We start from the raw sequence: 25,819 nt of genomic DNA on the forward strand, positions 1-25,819 counted from the left end.
GTGTACGTGCCAAAAGGATATGTGTTGCAAGCAAATAATTATTTTACAACAAAGGATTATCATAAGTATCATTTATATATATTCAAAATCTATTTCTCCTGTTTTGTGTTCTAACACATATATCCATTAACAAATTATTCATACTCAGTTCTCATGCATAACAATATAATTGTTTTGTTTTTGTAAAATTTTGAGGTTATGTTGAAATATACAACAAATATATATTTTAAAAAAGTCTTTCTTATTTTACTTAAAAAAGACTTTCTTTTACATAAAACCTCAAAGTTTTAACTTAATCTTTATAATTAATATATAAAATTTATGTTGCCAAGCATAAACTTTTCCTTCGTTAAACATATTAATCCAATGTCTAAAGGATATAACAATGTTCATCATTAAGTTTGTATATTTATAAACAAACCGTAATGAATAATAATAAATATTATTTCAGGTTTTTATCAAGATAATAAATATGAAATGAATTCGAATGAAATTCTTAAGAATGTCATCATGAAATAGTAAAAATTATTTCATATTTCGATTATTTATCAAGAACAATGGTTTGAAATCTTTATTATTTAGAGCCTCGAATGTTGGGATCGATTCTGGATAAATCATCTAGAATATTGAATCTTTATTTAGAATTTGGATTAATTGTCTATAATCAGGAACAATAGTATAAAATCTTATTTAGAATCTAATTTAAGAATGTAATCTTATTTAGAATCTAATTAGAGAATTGAGTCTTATTTAGAATCTAATTCAGAAACTGAACTAAGAATCCAATTCTTTTAGAATGTAGAATTTGGAATAATTGTATACAAACGGGAGCAATAGTAAAAAATCTTATTTGAAATTTAATTTAAAGATTCAATCTTATTTAGAATCTAATTTAGAAACTAAACCAAGAATTCAATTCATTTAGAATTTGGAATAATTGTATACAATCAGGACCAATAGTAAAAAATCTTATTTGAAATTTAATTTAATAATTCAATATTATTTAGAATCTAATTTAGAAACAAATCTAAGAATCCAATTCATTTAGAATGTAGAATTTGGAATAATTGTATACAAACGGGAGCAATAGTAAAAAATCTTATTTGAAATTTAATTTAAAGATTCAATCTTATTTAGAATCTAATTTAGAAACTAAACCAAGAATTCAATTCATTTAGAATTTGGAATAATTGTATACAATCAGGACCAATAGTAAAAAATCTTATTTGAAATTTAATTTAATAATTCAATATTATTTAGAATCTAATTTAGAAACAAATCTAAGAATCCAATTCATTTAGAATGTAGAATTTGGAATAATTGTATACAATTGGGAGCAATAGTAAAAAATCTTATTTGAAATTCAATTTAAGAATCCAGTCTTATTTAGAATCTAATTTAGAAACAAATCTAAGAATCCAATTCTTTTAGAATGTAGAATTTGGAATAATTGTATACAATCGGTAGCAATAGTAAAAATTCTTATTTGAAATTTAATTTAAGAATTTAATCTTATTTAGAATCTAATTCAGAAAATAATCTGAGAATCCAATTCTTTTAGAATGTAGAATTTGGAATAATTGTATACAATCGGAAGCAAGGGTATAAAATCTTTTTTGAAATCTAATTTAAGAATTCAATATTATTTAGATTCTAATTTAGAAACTAATCTAAGAATCCAATTCTTTTAGAATGTAGAATTTAGAATAATTGTATACAATCAGGAGCTAAATCTTATTTGAAATTTTATTTAAGAATTCAATCTTATTTAGAATCTAATTGAAAACTAATCTGAGAATCCAATTCTTTTAGAATGTAGAATTTGGAATAATTGTATACAATCAGGAGCAATAGTAAAAAATCTTATTTGAAATTTAATTTAAGAATTCAATCTTATTTAGAATCTAATTTAGAAACTAATCTAAGAATTCAATTCATTTAGAATGTATAATTTGGAATAATTGTATACAATTGGGAGCAATAGTAAAAAATCTTATTTGAAATGTAATTTAAGAATTCAGTCTTATTTAGAATCTAATTTAGAAACTAAACTAAGAATCTAATTCTTTTAGAATGTAGAATTTGGAATAATTGTATACAATCGGGAGCAATAGTAAAAAATCTTATTTGAAATTTAATTTAAGAATTCAATCTTATTTAGAATCTAATTAAGAAACAAATCTAAGAATCCAATTCTTTTAGAATGTAGAATTTGGAATAATTGTCCATGATCAGAAGCAAGAGTAAAAAATCTTATTTAGAATCTAATTTGAGAATTTAATCTTACTTAGAATCTAATTTAAGAATCCAATTCATTTAGAATCTCGATTATTCATTTACAATCGAATAATTAATCTACAATGTAGTTCGTCTACAATCTTAATTGATCATCTGCATAATTATCTAGAATTTATCTAGATTTTTGATTCAATTCATCTAAAACATGGATTACTCATATGAAATCTAGATTAATGGTATAAAATTTCTATTCTTTACTTAGAATCTCAATTGTTTATCTAGAATCCGAACTGAATCATGTAGAAGCTGGATTACGCATTTAAATTCTTGCTAATTTCTTTAGTATTTGGATTAATTGTCTGCAGTCTCGATTAATGGTATTCAAACTATAGTATCCCAATTGTAAGCCTACAATCTGGATTAATTAGCTGGAATCTGGATTATCGATCTACATTCTTGATTATTCATCTAGAAATCACAACTATATATATATGAAAAGTTATATAAACAGGATTTTTATTTAAATCTATTAATAATGAAATTAATTTAAAAATTGAAAATTTAAAAAAGGAATACAAAATTTCATTTTATATATAAATATATATACATGTATATATATATATATATATGTATATATGTATATATATATATATATATATATATATATATATATATATATATATAATCAAAGCTATATATACAAACAGCACCTTCAACAACAGCAACAACCTCGAGACCATTGGAGTTTATCTTGGGGAAGATTTAAAACTCGAATCGTACTTTCCATAGGAATTGTTTCCATGCTCCTTTTTTCCTGGATTGAGATTAAAGGAGGATTCCCTTGAGTGTCTTCAATCACTTCTTTTGGAGTCTTTTTGCATTACGCTTATCAGATTAGTTTATAAGTTAAGTATGGTGAATTTCAACACCATCCATTTCCTCCTGAAATGGTTGATGCATAAGTACACGATTTATGTAGAGACACCACAAATGAAAAGTTACATTACAGTACAAAACTGCACATAGCTATTTAATCTAACTTCTGGGTATTGTGGAAAGAATTCGTTGGCTCTTAGTTTTCATCAAAATATAAGTATTTTCATGATAATTATTATTTTTGCAATGAATTACACACATGAACACATTCAGACAATTACAAAAGCCACTTCGAGGATCATTTAAAATTCACTTGCCAGAAAACTACACCATAACACCTCGATGAGAAGATTAAAAAAGAATTTAAAATATTTTTAATGTTCAAAATCTTGGACAATGGTTGGAAAAGAAGATTTAGTATTTGCAAAGTATTATTTAATGTCTTTATTTAATTTATTTAATGTTTAAGCGCAAAAATTACTATATTGTATATATATATATATATATATATATATATATATATAATTATAATAATTACAAAAGTAATGTTAAAAAATTTGTTAAATTAAAAATTATCAAAAGAATCTGTGCTTTTTAATTTTTCAAATTTATTTGAAAGCTCTATATATTTATTCATTGAAAAATATATTGTTCATTTTCAGAATTTATAATTTGATATAATATTTGCAGAGTATCTACTGCATATAAAAATAAAATAATATTGATAAGGCAATAATCTTAAAGAAGAAAAAAATATTTTTACCATACCTTTTTTGTCCACGACTACTGAAATTCCAATTCGGATGTTCCAGAGGATCTATTTTGATGTCATTGTTCCTGATGATGGCTTATATCTGTAATTAAAAGAGACTTCAATTAATAAATGGAATTACTATTTAAAATAGTAATAATTATTTTTTAGATTTTATTTTAGTTGAGAACAGCAAGCGTCCAATTTATAATATCGTTGCCAAAAATATAATAAAAAATGGCAAACGTCCAATTTATAATATCGTTGCCAAAAAATATAATAAAAATAGCAAACGTCCAATTTATAATATTATTGCCAAAAATATAATAAAAAATAGCAAACGTCCAATTTATAATATCGTTGCCAAAAAAATAATAAAAACAGTAAACGTCCAATTTGTAATATCGTTGCCATAAATATAATAAAAGCAGCAAACGTCCAATTTATAATATCGTTGCCAAAAATATTATAAAAAATAGCAAACGTCCAATTTATAATATCGTTGCCAAAAATATAATAAAAAATGGCAAACGTCCAATTTATAATATCGTTGCCTAAAAATATAATAAAAAGCAGCAAAAGTCCAATTTATAATATAATAAAAAATATAATAAAAGCAGCAAATGTCCAATTTATAATATCGTTGCCAAAAAAAAAATAATAAAAAATAGCAAACGTACAATTTATAATATCCTTGCCAAAAAATATAATAAAAAGTAGCAAACGTCCAATTTATAATATCGTTTGCCAAAAAATATAATAAAAACCGCAAACGACCAAATAATAATATCGTCGCTATATTTATCATAAAATTGAAGTATTAATAGAAATTATAGCAGATCTTCTAACAATGCATGTAATTTTTGTTCAATACAAAGAATTTATGATAATGAAAAATATATGAACCGAAAATTCTTCAACAGGAAGGTTGATTGGTATTTTGCAAAAACTTGCAAATAATTTCGAATTTTCATACAAAATAGTATTCAGCTCGTGAAATTGATGTATAATTAGATTATCATTACAGATACGATTGTATTTTAGCAATTGCTAAAATTTAAATTCAAACATTCGTTAGTTGACAGTTGAGAGCCGCCATTTACTTCCGGTACAACACCGAAAAACTTGAGTTTGCTTTTTTGCAAAAAACTGTACAAAACCATTTTTTATATGTAAATAGATACACTAGATCAAAATGTATAGAATTTTCATTATCAATACGTCGTGGAAACGACTGTATTGCTTAAAACAGCACAAAACCAACGGTTGTGTTCATGGCCGCCATCTTGGATTTTTCAAAAACACAAATTTTAAATTGCAAAAAAGTGCAAAAATCTTTATAAATAATAGGAAAAAGTGCAATAATATCAAATAAACATACATATATTTATCGTAAATGAACAAATAAAGGACGTATACGACATTTTAAAACACGCAAAACGTCGTTGGCATTTGAACCAAACGGCGTCACTTGTCGTGTTATTAAAACGCAATATTTGTGCAAAATAATACAAAATAGAAGCACTTACCTTTTTTTAAATGCACGTTGTACACAGGAACACACTTTTTAGACACTGATTTGTATTAAAATAATAATATTTAAATATTTTTTGCACTGCACTGCGCGGAGATGTTAACAGTTCGGATGCTGACGCGCTAATGAGCTGCGAGCTGATTAGTAGCTAACTTAATAGCCGTTGCATGGATTCAAAATGGCGGATGCAGATGCTGAAGAAAAACATCTCCTGAAGGAAAATATAAATCCCGTTCGAAGTTTCTGTTTAAATCAGACTATATGGGCGAAATGCCATGATAAATATGATAAACGGAGTTAAAACACAATTCCGCACGCTTTTAAGCACTTTTACTTCAGTAATTAGGCATTATAACAGCTAATAGAATCGATTTTGAAATTACTACAGCAACAAACAATTTTGAAGCAAATTATTGAAACCACACTGAAAATGAAGTACAAAACCATGCTTTACACAATAAATATGCGAAACCACAATTAATTAATACACATTTCTTGCATCAATTTAGATTTTGTATCTGTCAGTGACATATATTACACAGCTACAAATTTAAACTAAATGATTAACTACAAACTGATGTTACCCAAAAATAGCTTTAAATAAATCCTGGATATCAACTGCAAACCACATAATTTACTAATTAATTAAGAAAATTTCAAAGTAAATCTACCTGTTGACAATCAAATCATAACCGCAAATACAAACACAAAAATGTTAAAAAACTTTGGTAAACTTATTACTGAAGCAAATTATCATATTATTATATTATATAAACTATAAATTATATTAATAAATAAATAAAAAAATAAACACATTTTCAATATTTTTTTTGGTTTGAATTGACAACAATGTGAAGTACACAAAATATGTTGCAGGGTTACCAACATTAAAAGTATTTTAAATTGTTGCACAAAATATATTTAAATAAATACACGATAAATATTGTTCATAATTCGAATAAATATTGCTTAAGTACTCTAAAAATAATATTTTAATATAAAATAATATATTTTCTAAATTTTTAGGCTAATTTTTTCTCCCTTATGTCAAACCTGTACCAACGTCCATTTTGTAAATGCAACAAGTATTATTCAAAAAATTTAATATGATTATTTGTGTTTATTAAGTACAAAAATATAAAACCTTGATACATCAATACAATGGGTATGTTAATAATTTATTTAAAAAGTTATTAGTATTTAGTACACAATAGTTTTTCATCAGTTTTTTATGTGCATAGCAACAAGCATATGTGCACACATATGCTTCTCTATTTTTATAGATTTATTAGTTATAAGAACAACTGCAATAAATTTATAATCAAAATTATGATTATTTAGGTTTAGATGAAAGTATTATGTACAAAGTGAGAACTCAGAACAACATAACCATGTTATGATGACAAAATTCACATAGAAGTACAAATAAAGCAAGGTGTTATATTATTTATAAAGGATACTTATATTCACTGGATAAACTGGTAAACATTTAATACATTAATATAATGGGTATGTTAATAATTACTTATTTTATTCAAAAACTTATTAGTAGTTAGTAGAAAATAGTTTTTAATCGGCACGCATAAGCTTCTCTATCTTTGCATGATTATTAATTATAAGAACAACTATAATAAATTTGTAATGAAATTAAGTTTATTTAGGTTTAAAAGAAGATATTACACACAATTTGTACACTCAGATCAACATAACCATGATATGAAGATACAATTCACGGAAAAACAAAAATAAGTTATTTAAGTTTTATCAAGTATGTTCCTGTTCGCTTATATATAATCCACAATTTCAAGATGATTTACACGAATTTATTATGATTTTATTATTGAATCAAGAGAAATATTGAAATCTAACACATTAATGCAACAATGTTAATAAATACTTAATTTATATAAAAATTAGTATTAAGTTCCACAATATTTTTTTATCTGGCTTTTCTCTGTCTTTGCATGATTATTAGAATTGTATTGAATTTATAATGAAATTCTGTTTATTTCATAAGATGTCTTACTCAATACAAGTTATATTATGAAGATGATGTTCATAAAAGTACAATAATAAGTTATTTATAAAGGATATTTGTACTCCCTGGTAAATAATCCACAATTTGAAGATAATTTACACAAGTTTATTAAGATTTCACCATTGAATCAAGAGAAATATATAAACCTAATTGATAAATACAATGGATACGTTATATTAATTAGTCAATTTATTTCAAATTTAGTATTAAGTACCACAATAAGTATTAATCTCGCTAAAGCTTCTCTGTCTTTGCATGATTATTAGAATTGTATTGAATTTATAATGAATTTGTGTTTATTTAGGTTTAAGTGAAGATGTTATACTCAATACTAATTATATTATGAAGATGATATTCACAAAAGTACAAAAATAAGTTATTTATAAAGGATATTTGTACTCTCTGGTAAATAATCCACCATTTGAAGATAATTTACACAAGTTTAATATGATTTTATCATTGAATCAAGAGAAATATGAAAATCTAACACATTAATGCAACAGGTATGTTAAATATACTTAATTTGTATAAAAATTAGTATTAAGTACCACAATAATTTTTTATCTGTCTAAATTTCTTTGTCTTTGCATTATTATTACAAGTGAATTGAATTTATAATGAAATTGTGTTTATTTAGGTTTAAATGAAGATATTATATTTAATACAAACCATGTTATGAAGATGACATTCATAAAAGTACAATAATACGTTTTTATAAAAGATATTTGTACTCGCTGGTAAATAATCCACAATTTGAAGATAATTTACACGGGTTTATTATGATATCATCATTGAATCAAGAGAAATAATAACATCTTAATGTTAATACAATGGGTATGTTAATAAATACTTAATTTATTTGACAACTTATTAGTATTTAGTACAATGAAAGTTTTACATCTATATATGCACAAAAATCATCTCTATTTTTGCACAATTATTTATATTATAAACATTTATATTGACAGATATGTAATAAACTATTATTTATTATATTTAGGTTTAAATGAAAATATTAAGCACAATTTGTTTACTCAGAACAATATAATCAGGACACAATTTATAGAAAGACAAACATGAGTTATTTATAAATGGATATTTTTACTCGCTGGCATATAATCTACAATTTGAAGATAATTTACACAACTTCATCATGATCTTATTGAATTATATATTATTGAATCAAGAAAAATGTCATCAGAAATAGTCTCACAATTTAATTTCAGGCATAAACTTTATGTTTAAGCAACCCAGGTGAATTATTTTATTTTATTTATTGCTATTGATTAATGACAACCTTTTATTGAAACACAAAGCATATTTATAAACAGGTAAACAAATGCATTAAATTTATAATAAAGCTGCATTTACTGCAATAGTTTTATAATTGATTATTCGAAATATAATTACAGTATTCAATATGAGCTCTAAAGAATAAAAGTTGATCGAGAATAAAAGTTGCTGTAATGAACTGAGAGAAAACAGTTTGAAACTAAAAATGTGATTAGACTAATTTAAATTAATTATTATTAAATTGATTGCCAAAAAATATTGATACTTTGGAAGAAATTATATGCTGATTTAAGGATGGTCAAAAAGGTAACGCAGGTAATTGTACAAAAAGAAATAATTTTAGTATTATAATTTATCAAGAAGTCTCTTTTGAGAGAGCTGTCAAATGTTTTAGACTGTACAAAATGTGGCTTTTTTATTCTCAACTTTGGTAATTAATGATTGAATTTATACCTGATTTCTTGCTTTTTATTATGTCTATTCTATATGCATAGTAAATAAAATTTATTGCAATTCTACGTGATTCTTTATTACTAAACAATGAAATTATTAAAATAAAGTCACCTAGATCTATCTAATTTTCAAAACAAAATGATGAAATTGTCAAATTTTTGAAAATATTTTTGTGTTAAATTTTGAATTTGAAAAAAGCGGTTTTTTAACTTCATCCCACCACCGTTAGATGTCTCAACAATCGCTCGAATTTGACAGTGACGTCTACTGAAAGGTCAAACATGTATACAGTTAATTAAAAAAACAATATTTAATGTTTTCCTTTACTGTTAAACGATAAATTTATTACGTAACCGTATAACCCAAGACTCTGATATGTTCTAGTAGTCATTTACCATTCGTCAGATCAAGAGGAATCTGAGAAAAATGTTCTCCCAAATCAAAAGAATTACTTTGTGCAATGTGAAGAAAATGAGCAAAAGATTCATGGTTACGACGACGAGTGATGAGATTTTATTGGAAAGTATTAAGGATGTAGGAGTTATTACTTTGAATAGGCCGAAGGCTTTGAATGCTCTTAATCTGTCGATGGTGAGACAGCTTTTGCCGGTGTTGAAGGAATGGGAACGGGAGAAGGCTCTTGTTATTATCAGGGTGAGGGTAAAAGATTTATTTAACTTAAAAGGACAATATAGTCTTCATCTAATACTATACTACTATATAACTCATTATTAAACCACCTGGCACAAATTTATAAACCAAACAATGCTGAAATTACATTTTATTATTTTGTATCTATTCCTTTAGTTGTTAGTATTTATATTATACTTCTATTTATCAGGGTGCTGGTGAGAAAGCCTTCTGTGCAGGCGGTGATGTTATAGCAGTTGTCGAGAGTGGAAAAGCTGGTGATGATTTGGGAGCACAATTTTTTCGAACTGAGTACACTATCAACTGTTTGATTGGAAATTATCAGAAACCTTATGTGGCCTTAATTGACGGTAAATATTAAAATATTATATTGACAAATGATTAAGTTAATCATAATTTACATATTAGAAATAGAAAGATATTCAATTCATACTTGCACAATAATCTATTGCTAATAATATTGAAACATGATCATAAAAATAAAATATTACATACTAGAGAAATACATCATGAAGATAAATAAATTACGTCATTATCCTAAAAGAGTTTCAACATTTTATAATAAATATTTTATGGTGCATCAATTATTATTTATTCATTGAAAATATTTTTGTAGTAGGCGATAAAATGTATTTGTAATTTTAACTGCGCAAATTAAAGGCGTTAATAAGAAGATAATAAATATGATAGTTAATTTATTTATAAGGAAAATTATATAGTTTATACAATTTAAAATTCAATAAATCTAAATTACTTAAAAGTGTAATGTGAAAGTCTTCTCAAGAATATGTGCCATATTATTGAATCTACATTTAGTTGATTATATTTAAACTTCATTTCAATTTAATTGTGTATTAACAATGCATTTCTGATTCCTTTGTTTATTATCTAGTATGTATTTAGTGAATTTTATCTTGTTCTGCTTAGTTAGTTAAAAGACAGTGTTTAAAAAAGAAGTTTTCGAGTTATTTAAAGAAAAATTGAAAATTGTTCTGAATTCATATATAGCCATCTTGTCAAGAATATAAAATGACTATTCATATAAATGACAACTAGTTTTATTCAAAATATTCATATTGGAGTATATAAGACTGTTAATATGGAATTGTTGTAAATTTTATCTAGTTTCTGCTAAGCTAACTATGATAGTTTCTGCTAAGCTAACTAAAAAGGGGTGTCCGGAAGAAAATTTTTGAGTTATTTAAATATAATATTGTTCCGAAGGAACTTTTTGAGTTATTTAAAGAAATGTGGAAAAATGTCCCCTGAATCCATATATTATAAATTTGCACTATGGATAAGGGCCAGTACAAAGTAGTTTTATACAAAAATTTTATATAAAAGTGTGTAAGACGGTTTGTATGGAATTGTTGTAAATTTTATCTAGTTTCTGCTAAGCTAACTTAAAAAGAATGTTTGTGTGAAAGTTTTTGAGTTTTTTAAAGAAATGTTGAAAATTGTCCCCTGAATCCATATCTAGCAAATTAGCACTAAGCATTAGGGTGAGCCAGACTAATTTTATTAAAAATATTCTTATCGAAGTGCATGAGACAGTTTATAGGGACTCGCAGTGAATTTTATCTAGTTTCTGCTAAGCTAACTATAAAATAGTGTCCTGAAGGAAGTTTTCGAGTTTTCTAAAGAAATGTTGAAAATTGTCCCCTGAATCCATATGTAGCAAATTAGCACTATGTGCGTTCGGGCTATTTCAAGCTATTTTTATACAAAATTTTTATATAGCAGTATATAAGACAGTTTATATGGAATTGGTGTACATTTTATCTAGTTTCTGCTAAGCTAACTGAAATAGAGTGTCCGGAAATTTTCGGGTTTTTAAAAGAAATGTAGAAAAATGTCCCTCGAATTCCATATATATCATCAAATTAGCACTTTTATAAATTTTTAAATTAGCACTTTATACAAACTTTTTGTATAGCAGTATATAAGACTGTTTGTATAGAATTGTAGTAAATTTTATCTAGTTTCTGCTACGCAAACTGTAAAAAAGTGCCCAATAAAAAATTTTCGTGCTTTAAAAAGAAATGTAGAAAAATGTCAAATCGTCTTATAACTAATTTTTATGGATTATATTTTGGTTTTTAGGTATTACAATGGGCGGAGGCGTCGGTTTGTCTGTTCACGGAAAATACCGAGTGGCCACCGACAGGACTCTTTTTGCAATGCCGGAAACGGCCATCGGCCTGTTTCCGGACGTTGGCGGAAGTTATTTCTTGCCACGCCTACAGGGAAAACTAGGATTGTATTTGGGGCTGACCGGTAAATACACTTAAAAACTAATACACATTTCTCATCACTTTGATGTAAAAAGACTAATGTTAATGTGTCCTTTATCCAGGTCATCGTCTGAAGGGCAGCGATGTCTACAAAGCAGGCATAGCCACACATTACTGCGACAGTGGCAGCATGAACGACCTCCAATTGGATTTGACTGAATGTCGAAGCAGTGAGGACGTTGACAAGTGCCTTGATAAATACCAGATCAACGATGGAATACCTTTTGAACTAGAACCGGTCCTGGAGAGGATTAACAAGTGCTTTACTGCACCCACTGTCGAAGACATTATTAGGAAGCTGGAGGATGATAATAGCGAATGGGCTAATAATACATTGAAGGTAGTAATTGATTGAGTATAATAAAATATATATATATATATATATATATATATATATATATATATATACTAGATGACCCGACAAACGTTGTCTTGCACCGTTGTCTACAATTTTTTAATATTATATGCTAATATTCACCGTTTACCTAAAAATAATAATTATTGTTTTTTAAATTACTCCTCACGCCAAAATGCATATACATTTATAATATGAGCGATGTTAAATGTAGAACTGCTTTAAATAAAATGATGAGTCTCAATTCTCACACTATTATATTGGAAATTGAAGTCTTTTAAACGGTATAACATAACCATAACATAATACTGGATTAAATTAAATCATGTTGGATTAAATTAATTGAATTTTTTATTATTTAAGATATCCAAAATTGCTTCTTAAACTTCTCCTAATCGATATCGTGAGGGCCGAATTGTATATATTCATCTTTACTTTCCATTTGTTGTTATAAAGTGAAATTTTTACGAATTTCAAAAAGATTGTGGAAACATTAGTAAAAGATGCAAAGAAATTATATATTGAAAAAAAACTGTATTGAAAATTTAATATCCGAATCTTTTGTTGGCGCCCCCTAAGACGTGCGCTCGTGTTTTTCGCATGCATCGCATTAAAAGTAGAAAGGGCCCTGATTAATTTCATATTTCATAATTTCATATTTCAAGTGAATTAATTTGTCATATCCTGTTCATATGTGTATCATTCAATCTGCCATACATATATACTGTATTTTATATTATTTTAATTTCTGGCACATCTCAGCTGCCTTTCGGTAATAATAATGTAGACATTTCATTTTTCTTATTTATTTATTTATTTTACAAGCCGTCGGTATAATAATATTCTAATAAGGCTTAAGTCAATATTTTATAGGTTTAATATAATTTGATTATTAGTTATTTTATTACTTATTTATTTATTATTTAATTTATTTACTATAAACTTATTTATATTTAGTTAATTTTAATTATTTTTAAATATAACTAGTTTGTTTGTTGCAAGTACTTTTTAAAAATTTAATAAGTATTTTAATAATCATTACAATACTTTTACAATATAATTATTTCATTTAACAAATTTTAGGTTATTTTATGATATTTTAACAAATTTAAGTATCTTATATTATTATTATTAATATTATCATTATCATTATCATTTTTATTATTATCATCAAAAATTTTTACAATATAAGTTTTTTATTTTACAAATTTTTAGGTATTTTGATGAAAGAAATATTTTGTTTCACAATTTTTTAAATGTTTTTAAATTATAAGTTTTTATTTAACTAATTATTAAGTATTTTAACAATAACAGTTATATAAAAATAGTAAAAAAAAGTCAAAATTTTCATTTCATTTATAATCATAAATTTATTATACATATTCCAACATTGTCTAGGCTCATAAGTAAATTGAAATTTTTGGCAGATGATAGTTACTATTTGTTTTCAATGCAAACAATGACATGTCGTTTTTTACAATTTTTTTCATTTATTTCTACAATATTACACATACATCTCAGTACTTTATAATCACACAGATCCTAGAAAATTTCCTTAACAAACTTCAGAAAGATTTATCAAAATCCGAATAATCGTTCAGAAGGAGTATACAGTGAGTACTTGTAATTTAATATGAACTTTATATAATAGCAATAAAACTCAAATTGATTCTACGTTTTAGTTAGAAAACGTTTGTATGTGAAAAAGAAAAGAGCTATTTTAAGGGATTTCGCGGCAATTATTCGATTTTTTCTCGCCGTGAGAACCATCTTTGGACTTCAACGAACATTTTAAAAAAAGAATTGGCCAAATTGGCCAAATGCGTTGTTTAGTTATGCACTTATTAACACATTTTTCGATTCATTTTTATATATGATATATATATTTATATATATATATATATATATATATATATATATATATATATATATATATATATATATATATATATATATATATATATATATATATACTTTATGTCTTTTCTCTTGTGCAGGCAATTAAAAAAATGTCGCCGACAAGTCTCAAATTAACTTTTGCACAATTGCAAAGAGGATCAGAAATGAAATCTCTTGCCGAGTGTTTACAAATGGAATACACTATTGCAGTGCATTCCTTGCAAAATCCAGACTTCCATGAAGGTAAAGATAAATCTTGTTGAGTTTTTTAACTTCCCGTAGGGTAAGTTATCGTAATGGGCCGATTTCTCGACGTTTTGAAGGTTTCTGAACATTTTGGCGTACCTCAGAAAAAATGGATGTGTGTGCGTGTATGTATGTATGTATGGATACAATTTTTCGTCCACGTTTTCGGGCGCACGGATCAACCGATTTAAATGATTCAAAAAACATTCGATTCCTATTGATAAGGAGATGTGCTGATTAGTTTTTGGCAAAGGCAGGTCCAGCAGTTACAGAGATAAAGAGCAAAGAGTGCAGAAAATAGAAATCGAGTTTTTGAGAGAGTATTATTTTTTCAAAAAAAAAAATTTTTTTGTATATCGAAAATAATTCAGATTTTATTTTTAATTCTGACTAAAGTTCTAAAATACTTTAAACAAATATGTTTAGCTTTGCAATTCAGTTTATATAATTCTAAATATTATATAATTATAATATAATAGAATGCTACAATATTCATAATAATCTATTTGAAAACATTCAGTATTCCTCGAACATTTCGTTACAGTACGGGAAGTTCTAGCAATTTGCCTTAAGGCACGATGCCATACACCCAACTAGTTTTATTTTATGATTATTTCTATTATTCTTTTAGGTGTTCGTGCCAGATTAATAGACAAAGACAACAAACCAGTATGGACCCCACATCAATTAGAGGTAATCACAGAGGATCACATTGAAAGATTCTTCAGGAGATTGTCATTGGACGAGGAACTCAAACTTGTGGATTCTTCCAAATGAAATTCCAATTATTTTGGTCTTGGTCACAAAGGGTAAAATAAATTGATTGTGTAAATAGTTTTTGTGTAAATGTGTGGAGGAGGAGACGGTGCCTTGTTTATATGAAATTTTGTAAGTAAATGAAATATATTTTATGATCTGTTGAAGTAATTTTTAGTTTTGAATAATAAGAAATATTTTATAACTTGATAAATACTTGATTTTAAAACAGTTTTTGTAGGCCTATAATATTTTAAAACATTTGTTAAGAGCATGAACTCTCTTTCTTGACAGAAATTATTAATTACAAAGAAACGGTCTGGCAGATCTCTATCAAATTTTTTTTTCGACTGCTTGAAAAGATTGTAGATGTAGATTGTCTGAGATTGTTCCAAGTTGCTCGAGAGGGTTGCAAGTTGTCTGAGAGGGTTTCAAGTTGCCTGAGAGGGTTGCAAGTGTTCTAAGAGGGTTGTAGATGGTTTGGAAGGGTTGTAAATGGTCTGAAAGGGTTGAAAATTGTCTGGAAGTGTTGTAGAAGATCTGAAAGGGTTGTAAATTGCCTGAAAGTGTTATAAGATCTGAAAGGGTTATAAATTGTTTTGGAAGTATTGTGAATGGTCTGAAAGTGTTGGAAATTGTCTGGAAGTGTTGTAAATTATCTGAAAGGGTTGTATATTGTCTGAAAAGATTGCAGATGGTCTGAGAGTGTTGCAAGTTGCCTGAAAAAGGTTGCAAGTTTCCTGGAATTGTTGCAAGTTGCCTGAGAGGGTTGCGAGTTCCCTGAAATTGTTACTGGTTGCCAGAAAAGGGCTGCGAGTTGCCTGAAAAGGGTCACAAGTTGCCTGAAAAGGATTGCAAGTTCCCTGGAAGTTTTTTAAAATGCCTAAAAGTTTGTTAAGATGCCTGGAAGGTTTTTAAATTATTTTAAGTTACTTGAAAGAGTTGCAAGTTGCTTGAAAGTTTTTTTAAAATGCCTGAAAGTTTGTTAAAATGCCTGGAAGATTTTTAAATTGTTGTAGTTGCCTAAAAAGGGTTGCAATTTGCTTAGAAGTTTTTTTAAATGCCTGAAAGTTTGTTAAAATGCTTGGAAGTTTTTTTAAATTGTTGTAAGTTGCCTAAAAAGGTTTGTAAGTTGCCTGGAAGTCTTTTAAATTGTCTGGAAGTTTTTTTTTAAATTGTCTGGATGTTTTTTTAAATTACTTGAAAGGGTTGCAAGTTGCGTGGATATTCTTTAAATTGTCTAGAAGTTTTTTAAGTTGTTGTAAGTTGCCTGAAAGGAATGTTGATGATCGGCGAGTGTTGTGCTGGTCTGGAAGGGTTGCAAATGGTCTGAAAGGGTTGTAAATTGTCTGGATGTGTTATAAAAGATCTGAAAGGATTGTAAATTGTTTGGAAGTGTTATAGAAGATCTGAAAGGGTTGCAAGTTGCGTAAAAGTGTTGCAAATTGTCTGAAAGGGTTGCAAGTTGCGTAAAAGTGTTGCTAATTTTCTGAAAGGTCTGCAAATTGCCTAAAAGTGTTGTTGATGGCCTGACAGGGTTACAATTGGTCTGGAAGTGTTGCAAATCGTAGTAGATGGTCTAAAAGAGTTGCAGATGGTCTGGAAGTGTTGTAAATTGTCTGAAAGGGTTGCAGGTCATTCTGGAAGTGTTGTAAAATGGCATGGAAGTGTTGTAGAAGATCTGAAAGAGTTGTAAATTGTCTAGAAGTGTTGTAAATGGCCTGAAAGTGGTTTAGGTCGTCTAAAAGTTGGAAATTGTCTGGAAGGGTTGCAGATGGTCTGAGAGTGTTGTATATTGTTTGAAATTATTGCATGTTGCCTGAAAGTGTTGCAAGTTTCATGAAAGTGTTGCAAATTGCCTAAAAGGGTTGCAAGTTCACTGAAAGTGTTGTTGATGGTCTGGAAGTGTCACAAATCGTTTGGAAGGGTTACAAATGGTCTGGAAGTGTGGTGAATTGTCTGGAAAGGTTGCAAATGGTCTGAGAATGTTGTATACTCTCTGAAATTGTTGTAAGTTGTCTGGAAGTATCGTAAATAATCTGTAAGGGTTGCATATGGTCTGAAAGGGTTGTAGATGCTTCGAAAGTGTTGTAGATGGTTTGAAATTGTTATAAATTGTCTGAAAGTGTTACAAATTGTCTGAAGGTATTGTAAATTGTCTGAAAGTGTTTCAAATTATCTGGAATAGCATTTACCAAAATTATAGATTGCCTGCAGGTGTTGTAAATTATCTGAAAGTGCTGTTTAGTGCTGAAAACAAACTTCTGCAGGTACTCAACAAAAAATTGTGTATAATCAACAAACAATTTATTCACAAAAAGTACAAATTCCAAAAAATCAGTTCTTGTTTGTTGAACACACTAATAACTCTCCTAAAATCTCTTTGTCTTCCGGTTTTAAAAGACCAGGTGGCAAATAACCTGCTAAATTCTGTGCATGCTCTTTCAGAAGTTTGATACGTTCTTCTTCTATCATCCTTTGCCTGGGAAAAAAATGGATATTGAATCATCATAACATCACAAAATGTGTGTATGAAACTATAATTTAAATCTTCAACTGACTTGATCTTTTCTCGGTCCTGCTCCTGCTTATGGCTCTCCACCAGCTGAGCCATTTCTTCAGCTCGTCTCCTCCTCCTGTCTTCTATCATTGCTTCGACTGCTCGACCATGCTCCAATCTTTTCATCCTTCGCTTGGCATCGGATAATTGATCCAATTTGGCCATCTCTGCTAAACGCTCCAACTCCTACGAGAAAAAAATAAAGGATCAATATTTAATAACAAAATTATATACATTTCCATATCTCAGTCCGACAGGTGTGTCTGGTATGAGAGATTATGGATAAGTTTATACATCTATACATAGTCTTTGTATATATTTATCTCTTTCATATTACTTCATTTTAAAATATTTGTTGAAACATTAATTTGTTGAAAAGACTGCTTGCACTTCTAAGGGGGCTTTTATGTACTTTCTTTTGTTTTAGAGTGTTTAATATAAAATAAATTGTGTACTAATGAATAAAAACTTTTACCTGTCTCCTGTATGATGCATCCTCTTCTTCTTGTCTCTTCAAATTCAACATTTTATAATATCTCTGCTCATCGAGATCCTGTCTCATCTTGAGTCGTTTTCTTAATTCCATCTCAATTTCTCTTTTTTCTTCATCGTCGTTATTTTGTTTCATTTCTTCAGCTGCTAATTCTTCCAGCATGTTTTGTAGATCCTCTTTACGTTTCTATAAAAATATATATATAAAAAATAAATCATAAGACAGGATTAATTTTTATTCTTTTGAGGATTTTTTTGTTGTTGTATAAAAAGGTTTTTAGTACTTACTTGTTCTTGTTTCATGTTGTTCATGATGTAAGCTTGTACACGCTCCTTGGCTGCTTCTTTTTCTTTCCAACGTGCTTTCCTGTTAAATTAATAACAAGTAACAATTAATATATAAATTAACAATAACAATAAGTAACAATTTATATATAATTTCTGTTCAATTAAATAGTATTAGTAACATATAATATATATAAATTAACACTGGCCAAACTGACAGAGTTTTTTATACAACTCCAAATTAAAAAGAATTATTAAACATAAAAATGCCGTGAATAACATTTGTGCGTCATTTTGTTCCCAATTTTAATATCAAAGTGTACAAAATACTAATTGAAAAATTTTAATAAATTTTATCTAGTTTTCACTGATGTACACGAATTTTAATGTCCAAAATTAAAATTTAAAGTAATTTGAAGAAAACTGAAAAAATGTCCTAAATCCACATATTGCACATGATCAAGATACTAAAGTCCGCGTTTCAACTATGAATTAATCAAAATTTCAATATCCAAGTGTATGCAACAGTCTTTACTAGATTTTAGTAAATTCTCTCTAGTTTTTACTAATGCAAACAAATTATGATGCACGGAATGAAAATTAAACGTTATTTTAAGAAAAGTAAAAAGATGTTGCAAATTGTGGAAATACTAAAGTTTGCGTTTCAGCTACGAATTATTCAAAATTTTAATATCTAAGTGTATAAAACAGTTTCTACTATATTTTAGTAAATTTTTAGTTGTTTCTGATGTACATAAATTATAATGTCCGGAATAAAAATTTAAAGTTATTTGAAGAAAAGTAAGAAAAATGTTCCTAAGCAAATTATGGGAATACTAAAGTCCGCATTTCAACTACGAATTGTACAAAATTTTAACATCCAAGTGTATACAACAGTTTTTACATTTTTTTTAATTACAATATTTATTACAACTTGATAAATAATAACATAAATTTAAATAAATAAAAGAGCAAAGGATAGAATTTACATGAAAATAATATCTGTAGTATGATGATTTAATATAAAATAAAAGCAAATAATAATAAAAATAAAATTAATAAATAATATAAATAAAATTTCTGAATAATAAAATAATACTAGAAAAACAATAAAATATAACAAAATAACAATAAGAAATAATAAGATAATAATAATATAAATTTTTACATAATTTAGTAAATTTTATCTAGTTTTTACTGATGTAAACAATGTATAATGTCCGAAAAGAAAATTAAAAGTTATTTGAAGTAAAGTAAAAAAAATGTCCTAAATTCACATATTGCACACGATCAAGATACTTTAAGTCACGAATTATTCAAAATTTTAATATCCAAGTGTATATAACAGTTTTTACTAGATTTTAGTAAATTTTATCTAGTTTATACTAATGTGAACAAATTACAATGTCCGAAAAGAAAATTAAAAGTAATTTAAAGAAAACTGAAAAAATGTCCTAAATCCACATATTGCCCCTTAAATCAAGATACTAAAGTCCGCTTTTCAACTACGAATTATTCGAAGTTTTAAGATCCAAGTGTATATAACAGCTTTTACTAGATTTTGGTATATTTTATCTAGTTTTTATTGATGCAAGCAAATTATAGTGTCCGGTAAGACAATTAAAAGTTATTTGAAGAAAAGTAAAAAAATGTATCTATATGTTGCCAATTATCAAAAAACTAATTTCAACGACGAGTTATTCAAAATTTTAATATCCAAGTGCATATAACAGTTTTTACTAAATTTTAGTAAATTTTATCTAGTTTTTACTAATGTATACGTTCGGAACGAAATTTTCAAGTCGTTTTAAGAAATGTAAAAAAATGTCGTAAATTTACATATCAAAAACAACGAAAAACGAAGTCAATTGTTTGTAAAGGGTAAAAATACCTGCAATGGATGTTATTATTCTATTACCTTTCTTTCTCATTATCTTGAGTCCTGGCAGCTTCTCGAGCAACCTTTCTTTGCTCCTCCTCCAAGTATTCCCTTTCACGTTTCCTCCACAATTCTTGAGCACATTTAAACTCCTCCATTTCGCGTCTTGTTCGATTCTTTTTCTCCATTTTCAATTCCAACTCTCTGAAAAATAATCACAATAATAATAGACAAAACATTGTCTCTAGAGTCTTTATCTATTCTGATATGTAAGAGTAGATCTATTCTTATTTTATTTATTTATTACTTATTCTATCTTATCTATTTCTTAACTCATGTAAGAGTAGATCTATTCTCATTTTATTTATTTATTACTTATTCTATCTTATCTATTCTTACCTCATGTCCTCGTCATGCAATCTCTGGACAACATCATCGATCATCTTTTTCTCTCTTAAATACTCTTCGTACATACAAAGTTTCATTTGGTGTGACGTTATGATCTGCTCTTGCAGTTCACGTTTGTAATCTTGTTTCTTTTTGGAATCCTCTTGTTCTTTGTGCTTCAGAAAATCTTCTTCCTTCATGCGAGCCATTTCTAATTGCTGGTATAAACGCTTCTCATCTTCCTGGTAAAAGAAATAAAGTATAAATATATAATCACTTGGGTTGTATTGTTTTTGATACAGACTTTATTTTTTAGTCGTTGTGCTTCCTTTTCAGCAATTTGTGACTGCTGCACTTTAACACAATAAGCAGCTCTTAACTTTTCTTCGAGAGCTTTAATTTCATAACTACTCTCTCGAACTAGTTGTCTGCGTTTTTTTTCCAGAATTTCCTCCTGTTTCATTCTGGCTACTTCACGAGCTAGACTTTCTTCTTGTCTACATTGCTCGGCTGCTAAAACTTTCATCTCTTGGGACTAAAAACATAATTAATATAACGCACACACACCATATATATATATATATAATATTATATATATTATTACCCTGACGACTGCTTCTTCCAACTCGGCCTCCCTCCGTTCCAAATGGAGTCTTCGTAGAAATAATTTTTCATCTCCAAGCCGGTCTCTTCTGAGAGCTAATTGTGAATCAAATTTTTCTTTATTTAATCGATTTGCGTAGTCTAATAAAGTGGTTGTGGCACCGTGTTCATCAGGACAAAACTGAGCCTAAAAATATAAAAGAATTAATATAAATTGTATTTATATTTATCCTGATGTCAAAGAGGTTAGGTTATTATAAGTCCTTTAAAAATATTACTCACCATCGTGCAGTTATTGTATTTGAGTCAATATCGTACTAATTTTTATAAAAAGTATAAATAAAAACATATTTAAATAGTGTAAAATAACGGAAATATATAAAAATTAGTAAAAATAAATACAGTAGTTTGAACTGTCAATAACGGTTACCATGACAACACATTACTTTGACAGTTGATTCAAATCGAATTATTTTATAATAAAAAACGCGCTAAACTCAAATTTTCACTATTCAACAATTACAAATTGATTATAAACACATAATATAAATAAATTTAGAATTATATTAAAGCAAATTCAAAGTTTAATTTTTGGAAAAATATTATTATATAATGTGCCAACACATTACTTTAGACAGTCGATTCAAATCGAATTATTTTATAATAAAAAAACGCGCTAAGATCAAATTTTTATTATTATTTATTTACAAATTGATTATAAACACGTAAAATTAATATATTAAAAATTGTATTAAAGCAAATTCAGAGTTTATTATTTGGTTTTGAAAAAAATATTATTATATAATGTGGCAACACATTACTTTGACAGTTGATTTAAATCGAATTATTTTTTAATATAAAACGCGCTAAAATTAAATTTTTACAAATATTTATTTACAAACTGATTATAAAACATAATATAAATAAATTTAAAATTATAATAAAGCAAATTCAAAGTTTATTTTTTATTTTTGAAAAAAATATAATATTAGAATGTGGCAACACTTTTTGCACATGTCGCGAAATTTGGAAGAAGATCGTTGACGTACAGTGAAAAGCAAATTTGTATTTAATATTATTGTGTTTTAATAATAAAATAAGTGTGTTGTAATGTGTGTTTGAATTATTAAGCTATTCTACTTCTTATGGTTTATTAAAAATGGTTTTCAGTGATTAAAACTGTGTATAAATTAGTCAAAACTTCTCTCTGGTAACTGCAACGTAAGTCAGATCTATAAATTGTAAAAAAACTAACAATTTATAAATATTAATATATATTTGTATAATTTGAAAACATATTTACAAATTTGATTCTACATATATACTTGTTTTTGAAAGAGATCATATTAAAATATATAAATTAATAACATAACATGATTGTATTTAGAACATTTTAGAGAGAGCTTGCAGCTACATTTCTTGCTATTAAAATTATTGAAATGATGTGTCTGCTTGTTTAAATTACAAATGTTTGCCGTTGCAGGAAATGTTGTGCTCTTCGGGGTCCAAACATGACAGGGTATTTTGGTCGAATAATTGCTTGTCACCACAGGAACCAGACGGGGATGACCTAGGTAGTAATAGACATATAGTAGTAATACATATTTGTTTTATATCAGTTACTGTACCTTCTACGCAAGTAATGAGTCTGTGACAGTCTCCGGGCACTGGGAATCTTGGGAACGGCCAGAATTTAGCAGCGAAGTGTTTGATGGGATTTTTGTCGGGCATTTGAATCCAACGACAGCTGTTAATAATAAAAGTTATATATATATAAATACATACTTTACTAAAAAGTTATAATATGTAATACCTTCAGGGTTGCATATGTCAAGTAAAAGATCAGGCCAGTTGCACGAGTGAGTTCTGTCATCATAGGCTAGTCCAGGCTGCAAAATGATTAAATCTTATATATAAAAATGAATCGCAAAATGTGTTGGTGAGCGCATAACTCAACAACGCCTGGACCAATTTGGCGAATTCTTTTTTTAAAATGTTTGTTGAAATCCAAGGATGGTTCTCACAGCGAGAAAGAATCGAATAATTTCCGGGAAAACCTAAAAACAGCCCCTTTTTTTCTCATACAAACGTTTTCTAACTAAAACGTAGAATCAATTTGAGCTTTATTGCTATTATATAAAGTTCATATTAAATTGCAAGCACTCACTGTATACTCCTCCTAAACGATTATTCGAATTTGATAAATCCTTCTGAAGTTTGTTAAGGAAATTTTTGAGGATGTATGTGATTATAAAGTACTGGGATTTATATGCAATATTATAGAAATAAATGAAAAAAAAACACATTGTCTAATATTTATAAGAATTATATAAACTGAATTGCAAAGTTAAACATATTTGTTTAAAGTACATTAGAACTTTAGTCAGAATTACAATTAAAATCTAAATTATTTTTGATATATAAAAAAAAAAATTGTTTTAGAAAAAAAAAAATTGAAACAATTTTTTTTTTTCAAATCAATTATTTGTTGAAAAAACAAGCAGACAGTTTTTTAAATCATTCAATCGGACGCTTAGTTTTCTCAAAAATGCCATTTTTGCACATTTAGCTCTGTATCTCCGAAATGGTTAGGCCTGCCTTTGTTAAAAACTAATAACCACTTCTCCCAATCATTACTAATTGAATGTTTTTTAGATAATTCAAGTAGGATGCTCCGTTCTCTCAAAACTCGATTTCTATTTTCTGCACACTCCTTGCTCTCCGATCTCTCGGCTGGACCTGCTTTTACCAAATACTAATGCTCTTCTTCGCCCTATCAATAGGAATCGAATGTTTTTTGAACCATTCAAATCGGTGATTCGTGCGCCCGAAAACGTGACTGGAAATTTGTATCCATACACACACACACACACACATAGCACACACACATCCATTTTTTCTGAAGTATACCAAAATTTCTGAAACCTTCAAAACGTCGAGAAATGTAAAAATTTTCGATTTCGATTTTCGGCCCTTTACAATAACTTACCCTACGGATAGTTAAAAATGAAATGTCTACATTATTATTGCCAAAAAGCAGCTGACATGTGCCAGAAATTAAAAATAATATAAAATACAGTATATGTATGGCAGATTGGATGATACACATGTGAACAGGATATGACAAATTAATTCACTTAAAATATTAAATTAAGTATTAATCAGCCTACCTTTAATGCAATGCATGCGAAAAATACGAGCGCACGCCTTAGGGGGCGCCAACACAAGATTCGGATATTAAATTTTCAATATAGTTTTTTTTCAATATATAATTTTAAAATTCGTAAAAATTTCACTTCAGAACAACAAACGGAAAAGTAAAGATGAATGCATACAATTCAGCCCTAACGATATCGATTAGGAGAAGTTTAAGATGCAATTTTAGATATCTTAAATAATTAAAAATTAAATTAATTTAATCCAACATGAAGCACCAGTGTTATGTTATGGTTATGGTTATGTTATACCGTTTAAAAGAATTCAACTTCGAATATAGTATGGGAATTGATACTTATCATTTTATTTAAAGCAGTTCTACATTTAACATCGCTCATATTGTAAAATGTATATGCATTTTGGCGTGAAGAGTAATAAAAAACAATAATTATTATTTTTATGTAAACGGTAAATATTAGTATATTATATTTGTAGGCATGGGTACAGGACAACGTCTGTCGGGTCATATAGTTAATATAAATTGGGGATATTTTATTACTATTGTCTATTACCTCGCAATGTTGTGGATAAGGTATTCCGTGAGCACATTTCACATAAGTTGTGGAGCATCTGCACTGTCTGGGTAGATTCCAAAGTGGTACAGGCATCCTTCAGTCGATAATGGGTAGCTAAAAAAATAATACAATGATGGATTTGTTTCATTTTATTTAAAACATTATTCAGTATCTATATTCTTCTTACGATCGTGGACTCTGTGTCCGCAATCGACAGCCCAGTTGTAGTTGCAGTGATTGTGGACAGCCCCTTTGCCGTCGAACAAAAGTCCATTTTCACAAGTCTCCAAAGTTAGAGTGCCGTTGGTGCAGAGGAAGAATTGGTCGCATTGTTCTGGATGGCATAGGCCTGTAATGATAAGAGTTTAATAAGAGCAGTTGAAAATTTTGTAATTTTTTTTATTTTTTTTATTTTCATATTATATACAATCAGAGTTATTTACATACCCTGTGAGTTATATGGCTAAATTACACATAATAATAATAATAATAATAACC

General features: G+C 27.5%; 2 protein-coding genes and 1 pseudogene across 2 annotated transcripts; 1 reads left to right on the plus strand and 2 right to left on the minus strand.

The window, feature by feature from the left end:
• Positions 1-9,479: 9,479 nt before the first annotated feature.
• LOC113363443 (3-hydroxyisobutyryl-CoA hydrolase, mitochondrial-like) lies at positions 9,480-15,552 on the plus strand. Its single transcript, XM_026605945.1, has 6 exons — positions 9,480-9,837; positions 10,025-10,184; positions 11,938-12,111; positions 12,191-12,468; positions 14,481-14,625; positions 15,260-15,552. The coding sequence occupies exons 1-6, from the start codon at positions 9,610-9,612 to the stop codon at positions 15,403-15,405; spliced, it is 1,131 nt and encodes a 376-aa protein (XP_026461730.1). The 5' UTR covers positions 9,480-9,609; the 3' UTR covers positions 15,406-15,552.
• A 2,169-nt stretch (positions 15,553-17,721) lies between these two features.
• On the minus strand, positions 17,722-21,925 carry LOC113364247 (meiosis-specific nuclear structural protein 1-like). Its single transcript, XM_026606736.1, has 9 exons — positions 21,873-21,925; positions 21,592-21,777; positions 21,292-21,522; positions 21,000-21,229; positions 20,640-20,804; positions 18,725-18,803; positions 18,420-18,623; positions 17,946-18,130; positions 17,722-17,866 (listed from the first exon to the last, which is right to left on the minus strand). The coding sequence occupies exons 1-9, from the start codon at positions 21,873-21,875 to the stop codon at positions 17,722-17,724; spliced, it is 1,428 nt and encodes a 475-aa protein (XP_026462521.1). The 5' UTR covers positions 21,876-21,925.
• A 1,126-nt stretch (positions 21,926-23,051) lies between these two features.
• The window catches only part of LOC113364249, a 5,062-nt pseudogene continuing 2,294 nt past the window's right edge, over positions 23,052-25,819 (minus strand).

Source organism: Ctenocephalides felis, unplaced genomic scaffold, assembly GCF_003426905.1.
Source record: "Ctenocephalides felis isolate EL2017-DRISC unplaced genomic scaffold, ASM342690v1 CF-g0.4_SCAFFOLD_00845, whole genome shotgun sequence".
NCBI classification, from domain to species: domain Eukaryota; kingdom Metazoa; phylum Arthropoda; class Insecta; order Siphonaptera; family Pulicidae; genus Ctenocephalides; species Ctenocephalides felis.

Bases quoted from the DNA above. Each gene is read 5' to 3' on its own strand.
- LOC113363443 (XM_026605945.1), top strand. From the start codon at position 9,610: ATGTTCTCCCAAATCAAAAGAATTACTTTGTGCAATGTGAAGAAAATG. The intron at 12,112-12,190 runs GTAAATACACTT...TCCTTTATCCAG, and splicing joins ATTGTATTTGGGGCTGACCG to GTCATCGTCTGAAGGGCAGC. The intron at 14,626-15,259 runs GTAAAGATAAAT...TTATTCTTTTAG, and splicing joins AAATCCAGACTTCCATGAAG to GTGTTCGTGCCAGATTAATA.
- LOC113364247 (XM_026606736.1), bottom strand. The intron at 21,523-21,591 runs GTAATAATATAT...TTATGTTTTTAG, and splicing joins TGGAAGAAGCAGTCGTCAGG to TCCCAAGAGATGAAAGTTTT. The intron at 17,867-17,945 runs GTCAGTTGAAGA...TTTTTTTCCCAG, and splicing joins CAGGACCGAGAAAAGATCAA to GCAAAGGATGATAGAAGAAG.